Consider the following 25,785-nt stretch of genomic DNA (forward strand, 5'->3'; position numbering starts at 1 on the left):
ATGAAAGATCTGGAGCTGTTCGATCGGAAAAGGCTTATTGGTATTCTACAGCAATATTTCGGATATATTGCCACGAAAAGGGTGAAAGGAGCCATGACCTTCATCACAAAGCCATGGCGCTACACCACAAGCTCATAGTGGCTCATTCCCCGCTCCGGCGCACCTCCGTGATGATGTTCATGCCGGCATAGCTGAATTGAAGCGAGACCATGGCGATGCAGCGAGAAAGCAAGACTCACATCGCCATGCGTCGCCATGATCTCGCTTCAATTCGGGTATGCCGGCATGAACATCATTCACGAGGGTGTGCCTTAACAGGTGAATGAGCCACTATGTGCTACTGGTGTGCCGCCATGCCTTTGCGCCCGCGGCCATGGCTCTTTTCGCCGATTCTCATGGAAAGGTATCAGAAACATTGCAGTAAAGTACCAACAAGCGTTTTTCAGTCGGACAGTTTGAGATCCGTCGTTGGCTCACCAGGCAGATCGTTCTTTGCATGTTGCGGCCACAGATCACACTCTCAACTTGTTCCATGAGCAATATCCATGACCATCTGATCCTTCGTCGATCCAGCGTTTATCCTCAACCGCCTGACAGGTCGAACCTGATTGAATTTTAATGTCATTCAAACAAGAAAACGTTTTAATTGTGCAAGGAACAGTGGATCTATTTCTATGAAATAGAAGTTCTCAAATAAAAAAAAAATGCGTGCAATCATCCACATACAGATTTAATATATATACATCAAATCTTGTATATGGAGGAAGCCTTTATGATGTTGGAAAACAATTTGACCTCCATTGAAAAGCCAAATGAAAGTCGGCTGCAACGCTCATGAAACAAAAACATCAAACCTCAAGAAAAAATATAAATAAAAAAGAAACTAATGCAGAACGTACCAAAAAAAGTTAGAGCTTACTGACATTTTCAACAACTTCTTCATCTAGACCTTATTTGATTTTCCATTCAGCACCTGGTTTTGGAATTCCCACCCTTCCCCAACGAGGAGAGAAGAAAAAGGGAGGTTTTTGGCTGCATTTCAGGAATATACCCTTTGATGGCGAATTTCACCTCAGTGCACAATGGACAGTGACGGGAAGAAAGCCCAAATATCTCGAATCTAGTCGAACAGGGGAACTGGATGGGAAAATAATGTGGGGGAAAGTGGGTAGCTGGTGTTTGGTGGTCGTTTCCCTTGTCTATCAGAAAGAGAGAGAATCGTTGAAGGTTGTAAAAGCCGAAAGAAACAATCACAAGGCAAAGCAAATATTCCCAGAAGCTTTTCCTGCATAAGAATATTCAGGCAGGTGGATTCAGAATATGAGTTAGCCCCTAGGAATCTGAATCCACCTGCTTGAATCTTCTTATGCAGGAAAAGCTTCTGGTAGTATTTGCTTTGCCTTGTGATTCTTTCGACTTTTACAACTTTCAACGACTCTCTCTCGTTCTCACGCACAAGGGAAATGACCGGCAAACAGCAGCTACCCACTTTCCCGCACATTATTTTCCCATCCAGTTCCCCTGTTCAACTAGATGCGAGATATTTGGGCTTTCTTCCCGTCACTGTCCATTGTGCACTGAAGTGACATTCGCCAACAAAGGGTATATTCCTGAAATGCGGCCAAAAACCTCCCTTCTTCTTTTCCCTCTTCTCTTTGGGGAAGAGTGGGAATTCCAAAACCAGAGGCCTGTATTTTATAGGGAAACACCATTTTCATATGGTAACTATGGATTCAAAAGAATTAAAGTGAAGTCATAGCAAATCAAGAATTTGCAGGTATGAACAAAATGAAACTTTATATGCATACTTTTTTGGCAGAAGGCTTTTATAGGTGAAATAAATTTTGCTACTTACGATTGATGAAAATGCAGACAATATAGAAGAAATTGAGTGGCATGTAGGAAAAGGCAGCTTCATTTCTATATTATCTTTGTTGGCTATTGAAGAGATGAGTAGGTGCTTTCTGCTTTTGATTGGTTAAATCTTTGAATCTTGCAAAATATGGTTTTACAACCTTTTTTTTTTTCCTGCCATTTGTTTCTAGATCCATTTTATCCTCTATATTTGTAATGAGAAGCTTCATTAATTGCCAACTTCGCACTGATGATGATGTTGTCTGAAATGGTAAGGCGCAATCTCAACCCCACCGCTCACGCACTCATCGTCTCCTTAGGTACAAAAGATGTGTCCATTCCTCACAGACTACAGCCTCTTCACCATGTATATCATGATAGTTAGTCATGTTGCTGCTGTTTTTGAGTACTATGGTTGGTTGGATTTGATTGCAGTGGCAATCTCAATGTTCTTAATTATTGCTGACAAGATGGTGCTGTGTAAGGAAGAACTCTTCCCCTTATCTCCATTCTTGATCAAGCAAGGGTCAGCCCATTCATACATATATCTATATGATGGAAATGTCTGTAGGTCTACGTATATTTTGACTTTTTTTTATTGTAATTCATATTTTTATGCATAAATTGTCTAATTAATAATGAAATTTCAATTTTAAATAACTTTTTTCTCTTTAATTGATATTTGATATATATATATAAGAACAATTAATGACCAATTTACAGATATTTAAAACAAAAAAAGATGGTTCATATGTGCAGCTTATAAATTTAAATAGGGATGTCAATGGACCAGACGATTTGGATTCGATGTCTAACCTAACTGCTTCAAAAATGCAACATGTGAATAAATATTTACATTTAGTAATTAAGAAATAAGATGAGATGTCGTCCACTCTAATTTGGTTCTAAATAAATATACGATGAAATTCGGTTTTGCATTTGATTTTAAATAAATATCTTATATCCAATCTAAAGTCAGATCTTATGGTTGGATTTGTTTGTATATTTGAAAATTACATCATATTATTTGTGAATTTAAAAGTTAGATCATACTAAACTCGGACTGCGCATTTAAAAATCGGATTCAAAGTGGTATAAAGTTTTTTTTTCCTTCTTATTTACGTTCGAACACGAATTCAAAAGTATAGATGTCCATAAATCAGATCTATGATGAAGTGTACGGCTGATTTGAATTTAACCCATTGGCATATCTACATTGAAACCGACTAACGCCACCAAACCTGCCCTGTACCATGTTCCTTAAACATATAATGTAAAATTAAATAACAAATATTAAAATTTAATAAGACAAAAAAATCTTAATTTTTCAGGACTCGTTTGATGAATAGGATATTTCCTGTACCCATGTCAATAAAATTCAAAATTTTGAAAATTTTCTTGCCCATCAAAGTTAGGATGAAAAAAGTAAATGTTGGGTTGGTTTTCAGAAAGTTTTTTTTCAGAAATTTCTTTCCATTTAAGGGGTGAAAAAAAATTTTCAGGATAAAAAAAAGTTGCCGTTGGATTCTCAAGCAATGCTTAATTCAACTATTTTGTTTTTTCTTCTTATGGAACTGAGAAATTTATTTCTTGAAACATAAACCCAAATACAACAAACACAAAGAGGTTCTCCAAAATCTTGATTTTGTTTCTATTTTTTCAATTCCTGAAATAAGTTTATGAAAATTCTTTTAAACTCTATATTTCCAATGCATCAAAGGGCCCCTTATAGAAACTATATTTGGTCAATATTAACAACACCGGCCTAAATAGTCAAATCACTCTTCAGGTGTCAGTCCTCAAAGTTGACCTTCCAGATCTTAAGAAAATTGAAATGATCGAACTCAACAAATCAATTACTTGCTTTTCATTCAGATTCTATAATAGAAGGACGGAAATTGCCAAGTTCTTCCCCTTCCATACCTCACAAAAAAGTCTTTCCTACATTTTGATTGACGTTTGAAGGATGCAATCTCCCATGTATACTGTTCTTGATTAATTAAAACGAACAGGTATATTCTTTAGCATGGCGGTGACATGCCGATGCTTTTAGGGGGGCGTATCGAACTTTGATTCTAGAATTAAAATTATAAAAATGAAGCTCTACTTCAAATGTTCCAGTTTCTTTTGTGTTTGACAATCTGAAATTAAATTAAAATTCTAGAATTGATGAATTAAAACCAACATGCACCCCAAAAAGAAACAAAGAAATTCTAAAATCTATAATAATAATTCCACCCTTAAGGTAGAATCTCAATTCCAGAATTAATAACGATGCGGACAAATCACAAACACACCTTCTTGATGATGTTCATGCCGGCATACCCGAATTGAAGCGAGATCAATGACGACGCAACATCGCAATGCGTCGTCATTGATCTCGCTTCAATTCGGGTATGCCGGCATGAACATCATCCACTCACGAAGGTGTGTGCCTGAACAGCTGAATGCGCCACTATGTGCTAGTGTTGTGCCGCCGGACCGCCGTGCCTTTGCGACCGCAGGCATGGCTCCTTTCGCCGTTCTCGTGGAAAGGTACCAGAAATATTGCAATAAAGTAGCAATAAGCCTGACAGTTCGAGATCCGCCGTTGGCTCACCAGGCAGATCGTTCTTCGCGTGTTCTTTCATGAGGCCACAGATCACATTCTCAACCTTCTTCCTGATGTTCGCGTTATTCTCTTGTTACACGTCCACATCGTGTTAGGAGAACATTCAAAACCTGCGTCATATCAAGTGGATTAATTATTTCAATCGTGTCAAATGGTGTTGTAAGAAAAAATATTGTATGTCAGTTGGAATGCTATGAAATTCAGTTTTTTAATTGTTTTCCTAAACCAATGTTTATCCAGATCTTCATGAGGATATGTTGCTTATTTATAATGTGAGACAAATAACAACACACAGATAAGATGACTAAAATTAAAACAAGATTCAGTTCAATTAATGATCCGTTCGTCATGCAAGAATGTCAAATAATATAAAAGTAAATAAAGATATAAATTGGAAAACAATTAAGCATGATACGAAATATACGAACACACTACAGTGCTGACTTTGTGGATAAATATTTTCAGGGGAGTGGCTTTTAGTTCCATTTAAACAAGAAAATGGTATATTTAGTACTTATATGTGTTTTGATAATTCATTTTTCTTATTAAAGACCTTCTCTTTGCTGGCACCATGGAACTGTCATCCAGTAACACGCCCAAGATGAAAAAGAAAGTTTTCATCTTTTACTGGATGGTGGATTGACTCAGGAGATATTCAACATATAACGAAGAGCAACGATGGAATGATTGACTTGATCAAGGAATATCAACTTGGAGAGCATCGATCATCCATGGGAAATAACATTTCTTGCAAAGTATTAGGTATTGGTTCAGTTTGTCTTAATGTGAATGACACACATATAATTTTAGTGGTTGTGTTACCATCAATATGGTACAACTTGGTGTCCGTACCAGCTCTAATTGAAAAGAGTTTTGAAGTCGCATTCAATCTAGGAAAGGTGAGGATGGGAAAGCACGGTTGGGTCAAGTTTGAAGGTAAATTGGTTGCTTAAGCCGATCAATTATTTAAAAAATGTGAACCTCGCATATATGCTGAAATGGTTAGAAAACAATTTCAAACAGAAGTCGTAAAAGCCTACAATTTGTTAGAAATAATTCATACAAATAAATATGAACTTTTAAAAACTCATAAAGGTGTTGCATGTCATTACATTTATTGATGACTTTTCAAGGTATCAATGTATATACCGTGCATCAAATAAGTCAGAAGCACTTGATAAATTTAGTATATATCGTCGAGAAGTTAAAAAACAACTAGGTCGAGATATTAAAATTTTGAGATTTGATCGAGTTGGAACAATATGCTTCTAATGATTTATATACTTATTGCCAAGAGAATGACACTGATAATCAAACATCAACGCCAATAATTCCGTAACAAAATGTAATTGCTGAAACAGTAGAACATTTTTAAATATGACCGGATCTACATTATCAAATGCATCTTTGTCTAAAGAATTTTGGGTGAGATTGTTTGCACAACTATGCATATTTTAAATAGAGTTCCATGTAAAGTGTCATCTCTACACCATATCAATTATGGATTGACAAAAAACCATATCTAAGTTACCTTCTTTGATGGAGTTCTATAACTCAGGTAAAACTTGTGAATCCATCAAGAGATAAGTTGATGACAACTCAATCCGATGTACAATCCTTGCATATTTAAATGGATCTAAAAGATGTAGGTTTTATCATCCAGATATGGGCTTAATTGAAAGTATAGATGTTGAATTTTTTTAAGAGTTAAATAATGATGATAAAAATCTCATAGTTATTATTAGCCGTGGCCCTTATGATTTAATTGTTGTTAATCTTATTGTTCAATCAAGTAAAGATGAAGCGATCGATAATGAAAATTCTCATTCTTGTCCAACATTTATTGGAAATAAGCGACCTAAAAATCCTCCCTCATATTCAGATGACTATGATGTTTATTTCCCATTCTAAATTGTTTTCCAAGGTTTTTAACAATTCTTGATTAATATGTACATTGTTTTCAATTTTATTTGTAGACCAATATCCTTTTCTTTTTATCTCGATTAATTGATTGGATTAATCAATGTTCTTGTCATAAGAGGGAGGATTAAATTGAGGGCTTTGGCTCCGAGAATTACTTTAGATTCTCCTAGCACATAAAATCTTCCAAAAAAGTTTTTTGGGAGATTATGGTGGTAGAAAAAAAATAAGTTGAACAAAATTCGTGTTTGGTATTCAAAGGTGTATTCCCCGGAATAAAGTATACATAAACTAGGAATAAAAAATTAATGGGGTTATTATACGGACATTAATGGAACCAGGAATTGAATCAGTTAATTTCAACAAAATAGATTGACTATATGACTAATGTGAAGCATCTGTACGTGGCAGGATCTTTACCAAGTCCATCGTTTAATCTCAAGCCAAAGAACCGATATTCGTAAGAGTCAATATATTCACAACAGCTAATTCCCAAGTTAGACATAGTACAACAAAAGGCTTTCAAATAAACGAGAAGTTCTTGTAGGAGAAGGGGATAGCACGACCAAGTTCATGTTTCACTTGATTCTCAGGCATTAAAAGCTTGACCAATTTCCCGAACACCAAAGATCCTAATACCATCAACAGTGAACTTCCAAGCACGCAAACTAACTTAGATCCGACGAAGCATGGGCTCTGCAGTAGGGGCAGTGGGAGTGAGCATTCAACCAAGGACGGAGGCACTCTGCATGATATCTGTGTAAGCATGGCAGATGGATCACTGGCTGCTGCAACTGAAGCTCATCCAAACAGATGGAGCACACATCCCCCTCCGAACCAACTTGGCTTGCAAGGATGGCCGGCCGGAAAATTTCACCGTACTTGCAGCTAGTGGTCTCTCTCCAGCATGTCGCGGGCGAAGGCTCAGGTGTGGTAGCCTTGTTTTCCCGTCTGAAAATTATGCTCCATCCGCGTTTGGAACTGCAACCAAACATCACTGAAGTTGGATCTTTTTCTTGCATACAGATGTCTTGAGAGAGTGGACAGACGAGGAAAAAGGCGGGGGATCGGCTCTGACTAATGTCAACAAAGTCCCCGAGACGATACCGGAATCACCAGGCTATAAGAAAGAACGGCAAACTCACCTCGGCTTCAGGCCTCGGAGCTTCTCATCTAGACTACGCCTGGCCCTGAGAGTATTTTCGTCCAGGGAAGATCCGCTGACCATTAAGCCTGAAGGGGAGTAGGCGTAGCGATCCAACGGCCAAGTGGATGGCTTCGGCCCGATCGGCTGCTGGTGGTGGCGGCGGCTCGCCCACCTCCGGCGAGCGAGATGAACTCCCGGCAAAGTGCCTGACATGGTCAAAATTTGCCTGGTAGAGAATTTTCAGAAAGGAAAGGGACAATAATAAAGGGGGATGATATCCACTACGTGGAGGGAAGGCAACCAAGCTTCCAAAGAGACCGCTGGCTTTATAATGGTCGATTGGAAGTGGAATAACAAGCAAAACTTCCATTAAACTTCCATAAAATTGTGGAAACGCCATTTCTTCTGGAATTGACTACTAAGGGGATGATTTAGTTCTCACGTCAAGCACACACAAACACAAATCAACCAGGACATATGATTGATTTACTCTACAAACCAATTCTTAGCTTCTCGATTCGCCTTGCGTAGTTGGTGGCATTCACCCAATCCACGACGGATTAAAAGTGAGATGCAACGTATTAATGGTGACAAATGAAACCGTAGTTTAGTGTCAATTGAAGAAAAGGTGAAATCTGCAAAGGAACTAAACCAGACCAAAGCCAAAGTTTAGACGATTCATGAGATCATGATGGAGAAAATTCTTCCAGCAAGGAGTATTCATCTGCATATTATATTCATACAGTCATCTAGAAGTATGCCAATCAACTGTGGGCGAAGATCAGCACACGTTAGCAACAAACTGTATCACCATAGATAGACGGTTCGCGAAACAAGAACAATTTCTCTTCACCATGTTGAGATTACGTCTCAACTAGAATTTTGAAAACGGATGCAAAATCTCCGAGTAATACCAACAGAAGGGCATGAATCCTCCCTCTTGTCTTGGGCTCGTGTCATCTGACACATAGAAGGATAAATGGATATGAATCAAATCTGAAATCATAGATTATACCAAAGTCAGCCAGGTTATGGATTCAAGCCAGGTGGTCCTACCTGAACATTTATACGTTGGTCATACCAACATATATGTGCTAGATAATATTAAATTATATACCACATTTTTTGTGTTACCTTTCACTACGCATGTGCGCCACATTTTTCTTAGGGCATCCCGGGGTTAGAGATGCTTAGTTTCTTCCTGTACAAAATCATATCTGAAGAATGAATAGGTGGATACCAACCAGTCAATTAAAGGTCGGGCCTTCCACCGTCTATGGAGCCGGCTAATTATGTTCAAGATCTATATAATAAAATCTTTTCTGGCGTAGTTGGTTGACCTTTGGTTTAAGCCAATCCATTGGTGGCGCTTGAATGAAAAAGTCCAATTCAAAATTCATGGGAGCCACTCTCTGCGCAACCCAATTAATGATGCCTATGCCTTAGAGGCAAAGAAACTAGCCACGCGGTTTTATGCAGTCAGATTTGCCACCAAGTGTCTCCACGAAATGTAGGGTCCCTGTCTATCAAAAGAAAGATCTTTGTGTAGAAAATGAGAAATGATCATAAGCTTGATGCAACATAATGCATCTAGAAGTGGAGAGAGGTAGGTGTTTTGCGCTGCACAAAACATATTTTTTTCTGAAATTTGAGTATCTTTCGTTAGTGTAAATGAAATAGCAAAGGACCTTGACAGGAAACATGTTCAGATTTCAGTTTTTTTTAACTCATTTTCCTTTGTCTCAATAATTTTTTTTTTACTTTTTATTTTTGGGTTGCTTAAAGTAACTAAGTTCCCTTTTTTTTTTTTTTTTGGTACAAAAGTTCCCTTTTCTTTTGTGATAACCAATAAGACATAAACCGTTCAGGTTCTTGTTCCATGTTCAAATTTGTTGTCTCTGGCTATACTATTATCAAATTTGTTCACGTACCTGCAGTGTCTGAATTAATCGAGATCGCCCTTCCTCTTTCGATTCATTCAATTTCTTCTCCTAAATGTGTTCCTTTCTTTTGAAATCCTCTGTCTACGTGACATTAAAATATGATAATCTAAGGTATGTACTCCTGAATTATTCTAAGGATGATCTCATGATTTGATTCAACTATTCATTTTTCTTCCTTCTCCCTAAGAATGATTCCAACAAATCGAATATGAGTCGTACAAAGATCAAAGTCACTTGACTTCACCTCCTACGCCACCTGAAGCAAAGAGCAGCAGGTGGCAGGAAGCTTCAAAGGATGTTAAGATGTCCATCATCAAATTCTCACCTCTCCTATGTTTGCATCCATAGCTTTTCTGTAATGTTGTTGGTTTTACACCAAGATCGGACGTATACATTCAAAAACCTTGATGATTTTTATTATGTAAAGAGAAAAATTGCTGTAGAGTAAGGTGCCATTAGTGGCGAAAATTTTAAAAACTTGAAAAGGGTTCGGCATAAATCATGGTAAGTGCCCAAATTTCTGCATGTTCTGCAATAAAAATACAGAGGTGCTTCTATCGAGCATAAAAACATGTCGGACAGAGGCGGTGTTCGAGTTTCAAGCCTGATGCAGCTTCCTAATTCCATCGATATCCAGATAAACAACCATTTTTTGGACGAAATAGACAGATCGATATAGAATAGTGAGGAGAGTTTCGTTTCTTGAAAGATTGAGAAACATCCTTTCGAAGTCCTTCAGTTGCCAACATCTCATCGAAGATACTAAAACAGAGTCAATTGATAGACGGTAAGTTCCGTGAATTTCCAAAGTAAATATATTTACAGTAATTGAGCTCCCCATATTAGAAGCTACATCAAAAGGCTCTGTAGCTAGTTCTTTTAGGAGTCGGGAAAAGGACGACCAAGTTCATGAAATCCCTTGATTTCTCCGACACCAATTTCATGAACAACAACAATTCCCAATATCACAAGCGTTAATCTCCAAACACCTAAACTACCACACAACCGATGAAAATGGATCCGCAGTAGAGGCAACGAGCTTGAGCATTCAAGAAAGCGCGGAGGCACTCCGTATGCGTCCGTGGAAGCATGGTAGGCGGATCACAGACTGCTGTAAATGAAACCCATCCAAACAGGCGGAGCACAGATCCCTCCCTGCACCTACTTGGCTTGAAAGAATCGCAGACCGGAAATTTTCGAGGGTCGTGCTCGGAATGGGCTCTTTCCGGCTTGTTTCCGGCGGAGGCTCATCCGCTGGGGGCCTGTTTCTCTGGCAGAAAAACGTACTCCATCCGCGTTTGCAGCTGCAACAAAAAGTTACGAAAATGAACACTCGGGACCTCAGGACCTGGATTTCCGATCAGTACCGGAAAAGACTGTGAGAAGTAGAAAGCGTGAGGGAGAGCGACAAACTCACTTTGGTTTCCGGTTCCATAGCTTCTCCTCGAGGTTACGCTTAGCCTTGAGAGTATTTTCATCCAAAGAAGATTCCCCAGCAGTCGCGCCTAACGGGCAGAAGGCGTCGGGATCCATCCGGCGAGTGGAGGGCTTCGACACGATCTGGTGGTGGTGGCTTGCCCTCCTCCGGCGAGCGACCTCAACTCCAGGCAGCATGCCTGACATGGTCGAAAATTTCCTTCCAAGCAGAATTCTCCGGCGAGGCGAGGGAGAGGGAGAGGAGGTTGGGAAAGTCTCCTACGTTTCTGGGAAGACTGAAACGAGAGAAAAAGGCAGAAAGTTCGACGAAATTGGGGAAAGTTATAATGAGGTCCGTTTATTTGGTCGTACAGCTGGGACGGGGAGAAATTTCTTCGGTGCTTCCTTAATTCGTTGCTTTCAGATTATTTAACCAGGAAATTAGAATTTTTCCTATTATTAAAGAAGAACAAAATCTGGTCTAGGGAGTTTAGTCGATTTTTTCTTAAGTTATTAGTGAAAAAAAAACAAGGGCATAAATGCATTATTTATCGTACGGTTCACGGAGAATGGAAATGTTCTCCTCAGGATAGGATATCTGATCAGAACTGTTTGAAAAAATTAGATATGAAGGAAAATTTTATGTATGGCTAAGAACAAAATCGGATTTGAATTTAAGAAATGACATCAGAGATAGTAGGTTTTAGGTTCATATTCAGTTTCAAATCATTAGAATGTTCTACATCTAATATTCATATATTTTGAAAGTAAGTTATTAGGATAATAAGAGGGTTTAGATTTGGTCATGTATTTAAAACTCAAATTTGGATTAGATGTTAAAAATAAAATTATGATTCTGATGGGATTTAGATAGTAAACTTAAGCATCGCATTCGGGCTTCAACATGTATGCGGTTCCCCGTCCTTGTTTTCGCGACTAAGAAATACTCATGTTTGTGTTAGAAAATTCAGATTGTTTGGAAATTCAGTTTTGCAGGACCGATATACGCCGTTTCCAACCTCTGTTTCAAAATTACGGGTTTACAAGGTGCAGACTTCCATATATATATATATATATATATCTTTGTTAGACTTTTCATTTCTCTCTCTTTATATATATATATATATATATATATATATATATATATATAAAGAGTACGAAGACATTAACCGAAGACAGAAACAAAAGACAATAAACGAGGAGAACAAGAAAAGGAGTGAAATGCTAGTATGAGAAGTGCCAAATGATGTAGTTGTATCTCTAAACCCCCTACTGTGGTACTCCTCCCAAATCTGCCAGTAACTGCTATGTATACCACTAAAGCTGAAATTTAGAGTGCAAGGGATAAAAAAAAAGGCAGACGAGCGAAGGAAGGGTCAGGAAGGAGATTAGGCAACAAAGGCCAAGAAGTTAAAAGGATATGGCGGACCAGCGAAGGAAGGGTCAGGAAGGAGATCAGGCAACAAAGGCTAAGAAGTTAAAAGGATATGGCGGACGAGCGAAGGAAGGGTTAGGAAGGAGATTAGGCAACAAAGGCCAAGAAGTTAAAAGGATAGGGCGGAAAAAAAGGCAAGAATAGAAAAGGACACATTAATTAGTTCGACTAAAGCCAATGAGCTAGAGGTAGTCAAAGATCTTGATGTAACTTGCAAGAATAAATCGAAAATCAATAGTACAAGGAGAGACTTGCAAACTAGAGAGCTCAACAAAAAAACCAAGGCAACAGAATGACCAAGTGAGGCGAAGTAATGAGAGGTGGTGATGAAGGAGTTAGAGGAGTGAAGGCCACTACGGGGTACTTAAAGGCAGAAGGTAGGCAAAGTAAAGAAAGAAAGACATGAAATCAGTAATACAAAGTCCAAAGATAAAAAGGCGATGAGTGAGAAGGTAGGTCAGGCCAGACAGAGTGGGTGGTAATGTCATATTTAGAGTGTATAAAGACAAGAAAAGAAGAATCTAAAGTAGCCAAACACCACAACAAAGAGGACTACAAAGTCAGATTGCTATAACTAAGGTCGAAAACCACAACACCTCGAGGAGTAACCATGTCCCAACAAACGGGACAATTAGATGGATTGTATCTGTCCCAAAAAAACCAACAAAGAATGCGGTTAAACTTACAAAAAACTGGAGCAAGAGGCTTGTAGAGAATGCATGGAAATAAATGCACATAGTGGTTAGCCAAAGTGATTTTTACTGGAATGTGAAGTAGTTTACAAGACGTGTCAGCAAAGAGATGGCGGTGGTGGAAAGAGGGAGATGAGAAGACTAAAATAGTTAGAAAGAATACTAGAAGACTGGAACAAGCCAAAGCAAAAAGACCAATGTCTGGATCAACATGAAGATCAAAAAGCTAACACTTGGCAAGGAAGGTGGACAGAGTGGTCCATTGGTATGCCTTATGCGAATATTTTGTTTCTTTTTTACAAATATTATCGAAGCTAATTCACATTAATGGATACCCATTTGTTTTTTCTTAACAACTAAGAATTTGCTACCTTTTTAAGAGTGCACAACTAAAAAACACAAAACGACTTGAACTTATGTGATATTTAGAGTTAGATATAGAGAAGATGAAGCAAGATCCTTCTTCATAACCAATTTAAATAGAAGCACCTTAATTCGCAGAACCAATTTAATTATACATATTTGAAGCGAGAACAGCCCTTAAGAATCTTTTTTGGTTGAACCTACAAAATATTGATTTGACACTGAATCCCTTGAAAATCAATTTCTCGAAGCAGTTGAGAGAGGACCTTAAAAACAGGCCAATGTTTATGTATATTGCTCCTTTAGATCTAACCTAACTCAAAACTATAAATGGATCAAATTGGAGGAATCAAGACGAAATGAAATCCATGTCATTTAAAATATGTTCAATGATTGATGGCTTCATTCACACCAACTGAATAGTGTGCCAAAATGGAAAAACTATTAAGAGTAAGTAACAGAGATATAATAATATTGGTAATGATAATGACAACAATAATAGGTTTGATGAGTGTTTTTCATGTAGTTCCACCTTATTTGGCAATTTGGTGATGTTCCCGTTTTTCAAATTGATCAAGTTCATTATAGGCCACAGTTGGTGAACTCGTGACTCGGATGAGCATATGATGTGGTCATTGGTTCAGCAAGTTGACTCGTCGACTTAGTCGAGTTCTGAAATAACCTGAATCGATGAGTCAAGACGAGTAAAGCCGGGCTGAGTCAAAGGGTGAGTGGGGTTATATGTATCAAAGTTAGCATCTCTATACACTTACTATTTTACATTATTAAACGATTTGTAACGCATGAATTGATTAGAGGTTAGAATGAAATGCCCCTAAGCAGTGCTGGGTTTTTAAATGCCCTGCTCCACCAATTATTGGAGATTCCATTGAGTTGAAAGAAACTGGTGAGATTGGCCAGCAACTCCTTCCTCCTGATTGTCCGCTACAACATTTATTTAGCCATTTTAGTTGACAGCCAATGCCAACCTCAATGCCTCCTTCTTCTCACACCAGCCGCTAGTGGTCGACGGCGTAGACTTTCGTGACAGTGGAGACATCTCTCATAATAATATGGAGACATGAAACTTGGCACACATCTAAAGAATACTTGCCGTGCTAACTTCAATTAGAAGTTCTTGACTCTTGATTTCCAAGACCTTGTCCTTTGGTGGTTGTTAGCTTTAATAGATTGGTAGGTAATATGTGTGTTTACAATCTTTTGATTATTTTACACTAAAGGTGATTTTCATTAGGTAAACATTGAAGAGGAAGTGCCAGACCAAGAGTAAATAGTTAAGGAAATGATATCAAAATACATTTATATGCACCCCCAAAAAATGGGTTCCTTCCCTCATCAAATGTATGAAAGGAAATATTTACTATGAACAAGAAAACTGGAAAAAGATAAAAATATATCAAAAAATTCCAATGAGGGGAAGGAGGGATTCCGGTATACACATGGATTACAGATTTACAAGGAGAGGGTGAGTCGAGTCACCTGGGTCCGGAAACTTCCGAGCCGCATCGCGTACAGAACGAGACGGGTTCGGACCCGTCCTCCACCGAACACGCGACCTGGTCGTACCCATAGGCTTCCAGGAACCGCGGCGCCCTCTCAGACTCCACCAGCCACAGCGGCGGCGCCTCGACTTCCGCCTCCCCCTCCAGCATCTTCACCACCGTCACCATACACGGCCTTCTGTTCGGCTGCTCCTGGATGCACCAGAATGCTACTTTGGTCATCCGCTCTGCCTCCTCCATCTCCGTTTCCGTCAACTTCAGCCTCGCGTCCACCACCTCGTTGAACTGCCCCTCCATCGCCTTCAGCATTGCCCACGCCGGGAAATAGCAGTGCCGTGGGTCCTCGGCTTCCGGCACAAAGTTCCGGCGGCCGGACACCAGTTCCAGCAACACCATCCCGTAGCTGTACACGTCGCACTTCTTCGTCGCCACCGAGTAGCGGATCCATTCCGGCGCGAGGTATCCTGGCGTGCCGCGAACCGCCGTCACGACCTGCGTCGTCTCGCCTTCCCCGAGCAGCCGGGACATGCCGAAATCGGAAAGTTTGGCGACGAATCGATCGTCTAGGAGGATGTTCTGAGGCTTGATATCGAGATGCATGATCGGCTCGCGGCAACCCTCGTGGAGGTAAGCCAAGCCACGAGCCGTGCCGACGGCGACGAAGTGTCTCTGTCTCCAATTTAGCAAACCGGTGCTCGGCTGGTCTTGTGCTTTAGTGGCGGAGGTCGACGGCCTGGGCTCGAAGAGCCATCTGTCGAGCGAGCCGTTGGGTAGGAGTTCGTAGACGAGGAGCCGGTGCCTGCTGTCGGCGCAGAAGCCGCGGAGGCGGACCAGGTTTACGTGGGAGATGCTCCCGATCGTGGCGACCTCCGCCCGGAACTGGCGGCTTCCTTGCCGGAGGGTTTCGAGCTTCTTCACGGCCACCCGCGTGCCGTCGGGCAACGTGCCGCGGAAGACGGTGCCGAAACCGCCGGTGCCGAGCTTCTGGCTGAATCCATTTGTGGCGTCGCGAAGCGCCGCAAAGGTGAACCTCGGCGGCAGTCCCGGCAGCGTCTTCAGGAATTCCTCCTCTTCCAGTTCGTCCTTGTCCTCCTCGGAGTCCTCTTCGTCTTTGATGTCAGCGATCGAACTTGCTGCTCTAGGCCGCCAGACACACCGGAAGACTGCGAACACGAGGGCCAAGCAGCCGATGGTAATGCCGATTATTGAGAAAACGCTGAGATGGCTACGTGATCGAGCCTGTGTAGCTACTAGAGTGGTGGCATTCTGGACCTTGATTCCAGCATGATATGAATCATTGGCTGCATATTTGAGGGTATAGATGTTGCCTGAAACCAGAAAGCATTCGCCGGAGAAGTTTCGGTAGAAGTACGCGCGGCAAGCGCAGGAAGCAGAGCAGAGCGACTCACAGGCAGTCACATTTGAAGTGTAATTTTCTGGTGGCTTCAAGTCATTGAGAAAGTAGTCGTAGGCCGGAATACGAATGAAATGGATGGCTGTCTGGCTACCGGAAGTGCAGTTAATTGCGTTCCTGGGCTTGCAGCCGGCGGTGACGTCGCTGGGGCTAATCTGGTCAAAATGATCGGCGGAATCAACCCCAGGACAGCTGCATTGCTGGCTCCGGCAGAGCCCATAGGAGCCGCAGAAGGACGGCAAATCACAACTCTGTTGGGGAGACACCAGCTCTCGTTCGGGCCGCCAGTCAAGCGAAAAATTCGAATTCCATGGCTGCGGCGGCATCAGCGCGTAGGTCCGGAGGTTTCCATCGGCGTCGAGGCGCAAGATCCCCGTGGTCGAGTCGTTGCGGTCGCCGGAATCGAGGTACGTGGAAGAATTGAGAAAAGAACAGGAAGCGGATGAATTTGATGCCCGGCCTGAGTAGTACAACTCCAACGAGAACCCCGTATATTCTGCGAAGGACTGACCAGCAGCGGAGAGATTTGAAGGGGAGAAGCACGGCTGGACAGCGCCGGCGACGCTGAAATTGGACGTCATTGGAAGAGTCTTATACGGCTGGCCAGAATAGTATAGGACGGCACCACCGGCGTGCATTGTGAGGTTGTAAAGGCCGGAAGTGCTATCGGAGAGGGCGGCGCCCTGACGGAGCGCCTGCTCAGGAAGGAGGACGTCCGACGGGTAGTCCCAGCTCTGCCAGATGACGCGACGGGCTACTGCAAGCAACCTGGTGGACGTATTATACACTTGGAGATTGCCATTTTCTAGCATGCCGAGCATCTTGGCGCCGGAGCCGCCTAGCGTGCCGACAACGGACCCGTTGGCGTCCTTGAGAACGATGGTTCTGTTGCCGAAGAGGCTGAGGGAGCAATTTCCGGGGATGGGCCGGGAAGGGTTGAGGGACCAAACGGTAGTAGCGCGGGCGGAAGAGGGGTTGATAACAATGGAGAGAATGAAGTTGGAGTTGTTGGGTTTGAGGAAGCCGAGGATGAAGGCAGACCCATTGCTCGCGATGGGGCTTCCGGTGGAGTTGGTTGCCGGGAAAAAGGTACCTCGGTCGGTGTTGATGGTGAGGTTTCCGGCTGACCCCGGCGACGTCGTCCAGTTCGTGGGCAATACAAAGAGTTCACCGGAGGCACAGTCCACCACGTAGAAGAGGAGGAGGAGGAGGGAGAGGAGACTGATGGTGGTGGCGGTGGTGGTGCCGCTCATCCTGATGGTGGCGGCGAATAGCTCTCTCTCTCTCTCCCTCCCTCTCTCCTTATAGATTATGAATGTTTACGATAAAGTTTGAAGATCGAACTCTTAGAAATCTGAGCATATGAAATACAAATGAGGGGCCGAACAAAGAGAAATCTGTTGCTCTCTCTTTCCCTCTGTGCGGGCCGATCTAATGTTGTCTTATGCGAGAGAAATTCAAAGATCCGCGTTTCCGAAAAAGTAGATACTTAGTTGCGTTTACAAACTCTCTAATTTTCTACTATTTCTCGTTTACTTCTCGTGCCTTGTTCACATCTTCGACTCCTCACCGAAAGAGAGGATGGGCAGATGAATCTAATGACCTCTGATTTCGAGGGATCTCATCCAACTTACAGTCAACAAGTACACTAACTCCGTGTTTGCCGGGCTGGTGGCCCACGCAAAGGACTTGCAACATCGAAACAATTGAAGGAATTTTTTTGCGTAATTTCGAGTTCGTCGCCTCATTAGTATTATTCATCATATCATATTTGTATTCATTACACCAAAACTGTAGCATATATGGATCTGGATTCAGACCTCATACCAATATCACTTATCCAGATATGAATTCCGGGTCACTTACAGCTCAATGATAGACGAGCTTCTAGGCGCCCACAATTTGAGATTTCATTTTCCCAGAAGCAAAAACTTGGTTTGGTCCCACATCACTTCATTTGGTGGTCAGATGTCACAACTCGTGTTTGTTTAGAACTCAAAACGGATGTGGTAGGTGCGACATACGTGTTCCGGATCCGAGTCAAAAGGGAGTTCAGAGACGAGCAAACTGAGGGGATCGATCACCTACCACTTGGAAACTCCTTTGTCAATGTTTTGAAAATGGAGCTTTCAATTCATGTGAAAAGAACCGGAAATTGCTTGCATCTTTCCTTTCCAACTAAAGTCAAATTCATAATACATTTATCGTCATTACTTCAGCGTTACCTACTTCCGACGTTGGTCTTCCTTTCTTCTTTCTTCTTCTTTATGTTGCAGATAACCAACCCCAAAATATAATATTTTAGTTTCAGAATGATATCAAATCTCTTGCACCCTTGCTTCTTTCTTGCCTTGATTTCTTCTACTTCATTGCTGTTTGATTTCTTGATGTATATGCGGGAGTTTGTGAGGCAGCTAAATCCCGATATCCCACCCTTGTAGGGAAAACCCAGACTAGGGGTGTTAGCGATTCGAGTCGAGCCCGAGTTCGGTCCTGTTGTGAGTGGTCAGCGGCCGAGCCACATGGCGGCAGACTTCACAAAGTTTGTTTAATTTTATATTAATGCTTTGATATATTTGATTGCTTATATATAAAAGCTCTTAAAAATATAAAATTAGTGCCGCTCCAGCCAAAATTTCTGACTCTGCTAGTGAAACCGATTGATGCTTCTTCGCCCGACCGTGCTTCTTGCATGCCTTTAAATATTAGAGCAAATAACCAGTTTGAGCTCCAATTTATTATGCTTTATACTGGTAGTTTTGCCTTGATCAATGAAAAGTCGAAAGTATTAAATATATGGTTTCAATTTTATGGGCTATGGTTGGTGCTAAGTGGGGGAAAAGAAACAGCTCCTTTTTAAAACATGTAATCAAGTCACGTTTATTTCCTTGTAAATGAAACCAATCGTCTAATTTCCTTGTATATAAAACCATGACCCTCTTGGTGCGAAGCTGCCCGTGAAAGAGCTGCATGTTCCAATTTGGCTCCTCTTAAGCTTGAGCTTAGCACGTTAAACAATAAATCACCACAGAACAAGCGTTTTTAGTTATATATATATACGAGTAGTAACGCATACATGGATTACTAAAACTAGAATATGAAGCGAATGTGTATTGTATATTATATTATATATCAAGTTGTGAAAAAAATTGCATTAATTGAAATGAAAGGAAAGAGGATGAATATTGTTTGTTACTCATTTAGACATTGGGTTCATTTTCTAGGTTTCCCATCAGAGTTTTACAACTTTTTATGTTGTAAAAAAGGGGCCGTCAATGTGCAAGTTGAAACACGGTGGAGGTAGCGTCTTGAAGCCTCAAAACATACTATATACCTTGGGGATCAGGGGTAGGGTGGGAGGTTCTGCCTTTTACGAAGTAGGTCAAACCCCGCTCACCCGAAGAAGTTTCTAGAAAAATTTTGAGGACCCAAAATTCTCAGTAGCAATGAGTAGTAGCGTGATTGGTGGGATGATGCCCATTCTGAAAACAACTGGATGGCTAATCAGAAATGTCGGCGTGAAGAAAAGGGATTCACGTTCCTAAACATACGCGGCTGGAATTCTGATGGAGTTCACTCTTTTATCAAGTTCGACCGTTTATAGCAATCAAATTCGGCTAATGGAATTCTGACTTTATTTTTGCCGAAATGGATTCAGCCAGAAGCAAAATAAGATCCGATTCTTGGTACGTAACCGCGTCACGCCTCAGTTGCATATCGGATTTTGATTTGAATTTGGTTCTATTGTTGCATATTGAACGGAACTCGATTGTTAATCAGACGCGTTTTTCTTCCACCTGATTTAATACAGTTTAGGATTCTCAGTCCTAATCTTTGAAGTCAATCGCATGGAATAAAAAGGAAGGAAAGATTTGATGGAAAAAAAATGTTAATTTGTTAAAAAATAAGAAAAATACAAGCAGGAAGGCTAGTGGCCAACATAACAAGTTAAACCAAGAGAAGCAAAATTTTATCCAGGCTTCGTCCATTAGAAATGAAGTATAAGGGAACTATGACGGTTTAAATTAAAAAAGCAATAGTAGATAGGCAAATCTGAATCCAGGTGCATGTATCTACATCTTGCTGCAAACATGAGTCCACAGATATTTATGACAACCCACTTTCACACTAGGACCGGATCTCTAATTTGATAGATTCCAACTTGCCTTCTAGCAGTTTCATTTTTAGTTTTTTAAAAAAAAAGAGATTGGAACAACCAATCACTTAACAACCTCATTTATAAGTTCACTAGATTCCTCACAATATTATATGTATATAAGTAAACATTTGAGGTATTACAGTCTACATCCTTCTAAAGCATATGCATATTGAACTGGCTTTGATACTACTGACCCGACCTACTCCCACAGTGGATTCAAACCCCTGATCTAATGAATCCGAACCCAAATTCTAACATTTTCGGGTTTCAAAGATATGAATCAAAGCAATTACTTAACAACTCTCTTAATAAATGCCCCCAAGATTGCTTACAATCTTAGGTAGATTACGAAGCTTTTAAATGTTACAATATTGACTTTTTTTTATGTCATTTTTTACATATTAAGACAATTTTGCAAAAGATAATAATGACTAATTTTTGCAACAAGAGACTGTTTTGGTCGATTTGACAGATACAGTCGCCAAGTAAGTCTCCTTATTTTTATCATTCGGGGATTTTGGAGTGATACACCACGTATCAGCATATCTGGATCAGATCCGATGTGATATTTTACAACGTTGCCTTAACCACCAGCACGTCGATATAAGATACTCAGGCACCAGTGGCGATATGTGCTGTATAAAACACCAAGCGAGCTCATTTCTACCTTTTCAGGCTCCTTTTTTTTTTTCTATAAGGAACTCTCTTTGTGGAGGAGAAGGAAACCAGTTAATTTAATTGGTTGCTGTCAACCAAGATCCATGAAGCCCATTCACATCCTTACCTACCTGGATTTTACGGTTTGCAGTTCAAAAAGGCTTTTACACAATATGAAATGGGCAGTATCCTTCATTGTCAATGTTTAACGCTTGCCTGTTTTACATTTAAAATCATCTTTGCGAAGCACAGAGCCTGTTTCTTATGGTATGAATGGGCCGGATTTGGGTTTGAAGTTTTTTTCTTTTGGTTGGGGATTTGCGTGCTAAAGGGTAGAGGAGAAGCAGCTTTTATATAATATTATCAACAAAAAAAAAAGAAAAAGAAAATTGCAACTTCTAGAATTTCAGAAGGGGCTAATTTGGATGTTAGAAGTTAAGCGGCTCGTATTCCGGTTGAATCCTGCCTTTCCAAATCCGACATAAGTGGTGATGGGCAGTCTGTTAAATTTTTTCAGTGTATCAATGGAGATGGAGTATTTTGGATTGTCTGTTAACAGGTTAGGATCTTGAGCTATGTAGAAGAGTTCGAGCTTTTACTGTGTATCAGTTTAATTCTGTACATTCACCATGGATTAAAGCAACTGAATCCTGCTAGCTAGGTATATATTAGTAACGATGTCCTCCTTTGTGGAAGAGATGATATCTTCAGGATGAACAAAATGGACATCTATTCGATCAGGGTGGTGGGTTGGTAAGAGCTCCTACTTCATTTCATTTTCTTTTTATGGGCATCACTCCTTTAAGCTACAAAACGGTCGCAACATGATGCTTTAGTTGACTGGTGTACCACATAAAAGTTTTGAAACAACCTTGAACTCCAGGAAAAGGGAGAGGGATGCAGCCTTCTTTGGGTGTTTTCCGCTCAACCAAAGTTCAATGAGACCATTTTCCTGAAGTCTGATCATGAGTAGACATTCAGGTGGCCTGTTCTTGTTGTTTGACTATGTTGTCAGTTTCTGATTTGTTGTTTTTTGGTAATGAAAAGGAAGGAAGCCTAATCTCCCAGCAGAGTTGCTTCTGAATTGGGTCTCATATAACCAGGTATAGAGCAGAAAAAATGAAAACCTGAACCTCATTTTTTAAAGCCGAAACTTCTGATCTGACTGATGTGCATAAGATCCTTCATTCAAGACCCAGTTTTCATTGTCACCAAACACCTTAAACGGTGTTTTAGAATCCAAAACACCGTTTTAGGTTGTCCTCCAAACACATCTAAAATGTACATGGAAATTGAAGTATGACTATCTGCCTACCAGCTATGACCTCCCTGTTATTCGCCTTACCAATTCAAAAACGATTTGGATTCTATTTAGCTTATTTTGAATTTAGTACCGGATCCGGTGATTCAGAAACCGACATTCTTGACTTTTCCCGTTTGTTTCTCCAAACATTCTTGATTTTTTTATTCTTTTTTCGTATTTCATTGTCTATTTATGTACTAGATGCAAGATCGCATATAGATCAGACTTTATCCATTATAATACCACAAGTATGAGTAACTGACCAGTAACATCGATACTCAAGTTAGATGAAGAGAAGCCCCTACCCACTTAAACCAGGGGTTGGTTTGATACCCTCTAACTTGAGGAAGGTAAAGAAGTTCTACATTTGGGTTGGGTTTGTGCCCATTGTAGATGCTTTTTATAAGCCTTCTTCTATTTCTCTTTTTTTCTTTTTTTTTTCAATTCAAGAACAGATCGTGTGAATCTTCCTTTTTTTTTCCCATTTTGGATCCATCTTAAAACCACACTTTCCTAAAGACAAGTTTTAGCATGTCTGAGAAGACCATTCATGAATGGACAGGTGATGTTGCGCCAATCACTGAATCAGAAGTCCTGTTCTTTTCAACTCTTGGATCGGCCGATGCCGGAAATCTTACCAACAGGATGTTCTGTGGAAAAGAATCTGCTTCTTCCCAGATTTTTTTTACTAGCGATCTGACAACTATTCTTTTAACATCCTAACAAAACATTTTTAGATGTTTCCTTTTCCTTTCTTGTTTATTCCGAGTATTCAATTCCCGGCTTCTTTCAACTATAGAAACGATTAAAACTGTGGCGGTAAACTGTGTCCAATTATATGAAAGAACACCAATTTTGTATGTGTTTGCACTCAAAGTGTCTGCTTCTGTTTACGTGCCCACGTGGAAAAAAAAAACAAAATAGAAATAGGAAACGTCATTTGGATCTTTATGAATGATTAAGCATATTTTGCTCCGGCAATTTAGTTTGATTTAACATCTCATTTGAAAGAGAGTGGCATTTGCATGTGCCCCAAAGAATTATAACAATAGTTGGTTGGCCTGAGTAGAATGCTATCAACGTGTTCTTCATTTCAGTTTTGTGAGTGTTATTTTTTTAAACTGCAAACAATGACATGTGCAACACTTGACCTGAATAATGTATCTATCCATTTGCTAAAACAGCCCTAAAGCATATCTATATGTGTGTGCACTTGGAGGGGTTTCGACCTCTCACTCGAGTGGTGAAAGTGACACTTGCAAGTGTTTGCATGTGTATATGTGTGTGCACAACTGAGGATGCGTTTCATTGCACCCAATGGAAGATCAGAGGTGATCTTGAGTATGTTCATCTAGTAGATGCACTCTTCTTCACCACCTCCAAAACCCACTTGGTAGAAACGGTGAAGTATCCAACAAGATTGTTTGCAAGGAAGAAAGACTTGGTCATGTTCTTACAAGTAACAAACAAGCTTGGAACACATAAAACACTACGAATTGAAAAGACGGAATTCTGTTTGCGCAACAATGTGAGAAAAAAAAAACATAAAAAGCCATAAATCTGAAAACAAAGAAGAAACAGTTGCAGCTTAGGTAACATCATGAGACAAAAGATTATACCTTCGGAGGGTAGATGTTATAATTTTGAAGGATTGGTGGGGGCCGCGCGAACGCGTTCCCCCGCTGCCACAAATTATGACGTCCACTCTCCCACTTGGGGAGATGGTAGAATGACTCTCCTCCCAAGTGCAATGGAGGCAGTCACCCTAGGCCATCGACCTTGCTGATCGCCGATAGACCCCGTCCAGGTAAGTATGATTTAATAATCCACCTCGATGGCCTTTAATACACGTTCCTCGCCCCGTTCTCTCCCAAGATTGTCGATACAGGACTAAATTTCTTCCACTGGCCGCACATCCTCGCCCGAGGTCTACTCCTGAAACCCTTCTAGGCTTTAGCGTGCCTGCTTTTGGCCAACGCTGAAACAGAGTCTTGCCAATGAGAAATGAATCTCTTTGCTCTTAAGATGTATGAGAATTTGATTTTAACAAATTTGTTTAAGAACTCGTGATGTGAAGGAAGCTAGAGAGTGGTTGTTTTTCTTGAAAATGAGCGCAACCCGTGCATTCTACGAACCTTTTTCATCCTTTCTTATTTTCTGTAATATGAAAGTTAAAACACATAATTTTAACATTAAGTATGAGATGCCAACATTCAACACTATATGTGTTGATATGAGAGATGCATCAAATACTCTTTTTCTTTTTTGAGGAACTATCTCACGGAGAAGAATGAACCTAGTTACCGATCCGGTACACTGACTAAGTTTGTGTAGATGTCAGACAAGATCCATGAGACCCGTTCGGTATCCGTATCTGGATTTGGGTTATACAGGTTTAAAAGGCTTTTATACAAACAGAAAAGGAAAAATACTCTTCTTGGTCAATCATGAACGCTTTTCTGTTCCCATTTAAAGTCGATTTTGTGAACATCAGCGCCTGTTTATTGAGGTGTGGTCACACGCGTCAGATTTGCTTTTGATGGATTCTTTATTTTTTGCAATTATACAACCAGAGAAGGCAGAAATTGACATACACACAGCCAAACTGTGCACTTCAACTTGGATTTCCAAGGTACTATTTTCCCAATTTGTTTATCTTGAGTTTTCTTGATTTCTGTTATTTTAATTTCTTAATCTATTTTAAAACTAGATGCAATATCAAATCTTCGCAGCGAGATATATGGATCAGACTAGACCGGATACAGTTTCACAGGCATGAACAAGTAAGTAGTAGGATCAGAGCACCCACTGATTATAAACCTCTTATATCTCTTTTTATTTCTCATCTCAATTCAAGAACAAATACTGTGAATCCGTTTCTTCTTCTAAGTTTTGGAAACTGTATTAAAGTAGTTCTAGTTTGGAACCACTCCAACACTGCTTTAAAAAGAGAAGGTTGGGAATGATAACCAGTACTAATCTTTGAAATGTTGATGCCAAAATAATCAAAGTTCACGCTAAAGTGAACAGAAAGAAACAATTAAATTAAGAAGATTGGTGGGGGTCGCGCGAACGCGTTCCCCCTCTACCACAAATTATGACGTCCACTCTCCCACTTGGGGAGATGGTAGAATGACTCTCCTCCCAAGTGCAATGGAGGCAGTCACCCTAGGCCATCGACCTTGATGATCGCCGATAGACCCCGTCCAGGTAAGTATGATTCCACCGTCCACCTCAACTCCCTTTTATACGCGTTCTTGGCTCCCATTCCCTCCCAAAATTATCGATACAGGACTAAATTCCATTCACTATCTAAACCGCGTTCTCCTGCGTTCTCCTTGCCGCACA

The 25,785-nt window shown here is 40.5% G+C and overlaps 3 protein-coding genes and 2 non-coding genes across 5 annotated transcripts; all 5 read right to left on the reverse strand.

The window, feature by feature from the left end:
* Positions 1-6,875: 6,875 nt before the first annotated feature.
* On the reverse strand, positions 6,876-7,943 carry LOC116259125 (uncharacterized). Its single transcript, XM_031636774.2, has 2 exons — positions 7,531-7,943; positions 6,876-7,366 (listed from the first exon to the last, which is right to left on the reverse strand). Exons 1-2 carry the CDS (start codon positions 7,743-7,745, stop codon positions 7,054-7,056), a joined length of 528 nt encoding a protein of 175 aa, XP_031492634.1. The 5' UTR covers positions 7,746-7,943; the 3' UTR covers positions 6,876-7,053.
* Positions 7,944-10,252: 2,309 nt separating this feature from the next.
* On the reverse strand, positions 10,253-11,217 carry LOC116259134 (uncharacterized). The gene is made up of 2 exons (XM_031636788.2): positions 10,893-11,217; positions 10,253-10,779 (listed from the first exon to the last, which is right to left on the reverse strand). Exons 1-2 carry the CDS (start codon positions 11,096-11,098, stop codon positions 10,524-10,526), a joined length of 462 nt encoding a protein of 153 aa, XP_031492648.1. The 5' UTR covers positions 11,099-11,217; the 3' UTR covers positions 10,253-10,523.
* Positions 11,218-14,662: 3,445 nt separating this feature from the next.
* On the reverse strand, positions 14,663-17,691 carry LOC116259041 (G-type lectin S-receptor-like serine/threonine-protein kinase SD2-5). Its single transcript, XM_031636639.1, has one exon. It carries the CDS (start codon positions 17,569-17,571, stop codon positions 14,878-14,880), a length of 2,694 nt encoding a protein of 897 aa, XP_031492499.1. The 5' UTR covers positions 17,572-17,691; the 3' UTR covers positions 14,663-14,877.
* A 6,401-nt stretch (positions 17,692-24,092) lies between these two features.
* On the reverse strand, positions 24,093-24,252 carry LOC116246503 (U1 spliceosomal RNA). Its single transcript, XR_004170692.2, has one exon. It is a non-coding gene; the product is annotated as a U1 spliceosomal RNA (small nuclear RNA).
* Positions 24,253-25,495: 1,243 nt separating this feature from the next.
* On the reverse strand, positions 25,496-25,655 carry LOC116246543 (U1 spliceosomal RNA). The gene has a single exon (XR_004170727.2). It is a non-coding gene; the product is annotated as a U1 spliceosomal RNA (small nuclear RNA).
* Positions 25,656-25,785: the final 130 nt, after the last annotated feature.

The sequence above is a fragment of the Nymphaea colorata genome, chromosome 1 (assembly GCF_008831285.2).
Source record: "Nymphaea colorata isolate Beijing-Zhang1983 chromosome 1, ASM883128v2, whole genome shotgun sequence".
Classification (NCBI taxonomy): Eukaryota; Viridiplantae; Streptophyta; class Magnoliopsida; order Nymphaeales; family Nymphaeaceae; genus Nymphaea; species Nymphaea colorata.

Excerpts from the sequence above, each read along its gene's own strand:
- LOC116259125 (XM_031636774.2), bottom strand. The coding sequence starts at position 7,745 with ATGTCAGGCACTTTGCCGGGAGTTCATCTCGCTCGCCGGAGGTGGGCG. Across the intron at positions 7,367-7,530 it reads CTCCGAGGCCTGAAGCCGAG|TTCCAAACGCGGATGGAGCA; the intron begins GTGAGTTTGCCG and ends GTTTGGTTGCAG.
- LOC116259134 (XM_031636788.2), bottom strand. The coding sequence starts at position 11,098 with ATGTCAGGCATGCTGCCTGGAGTTGAGGTCGCTCGCCGGAGGAGGGCA. Across the intron at positions 10,780-10,892 it reads CTATGGAACCGGAAACCAAA|CTGCAAACGCGGATGGAGTA; the intron begins GTGAGTTTGTCG and ends TTTTTGTTGCAG.
- LOC116259041 (XM_031636639.1), bottom strand. The coding sequence starts at position 17,571 with ATGAGCGGCACCACCACCGCCACCACCATCAGTCTCCTCTCCCTCCTC.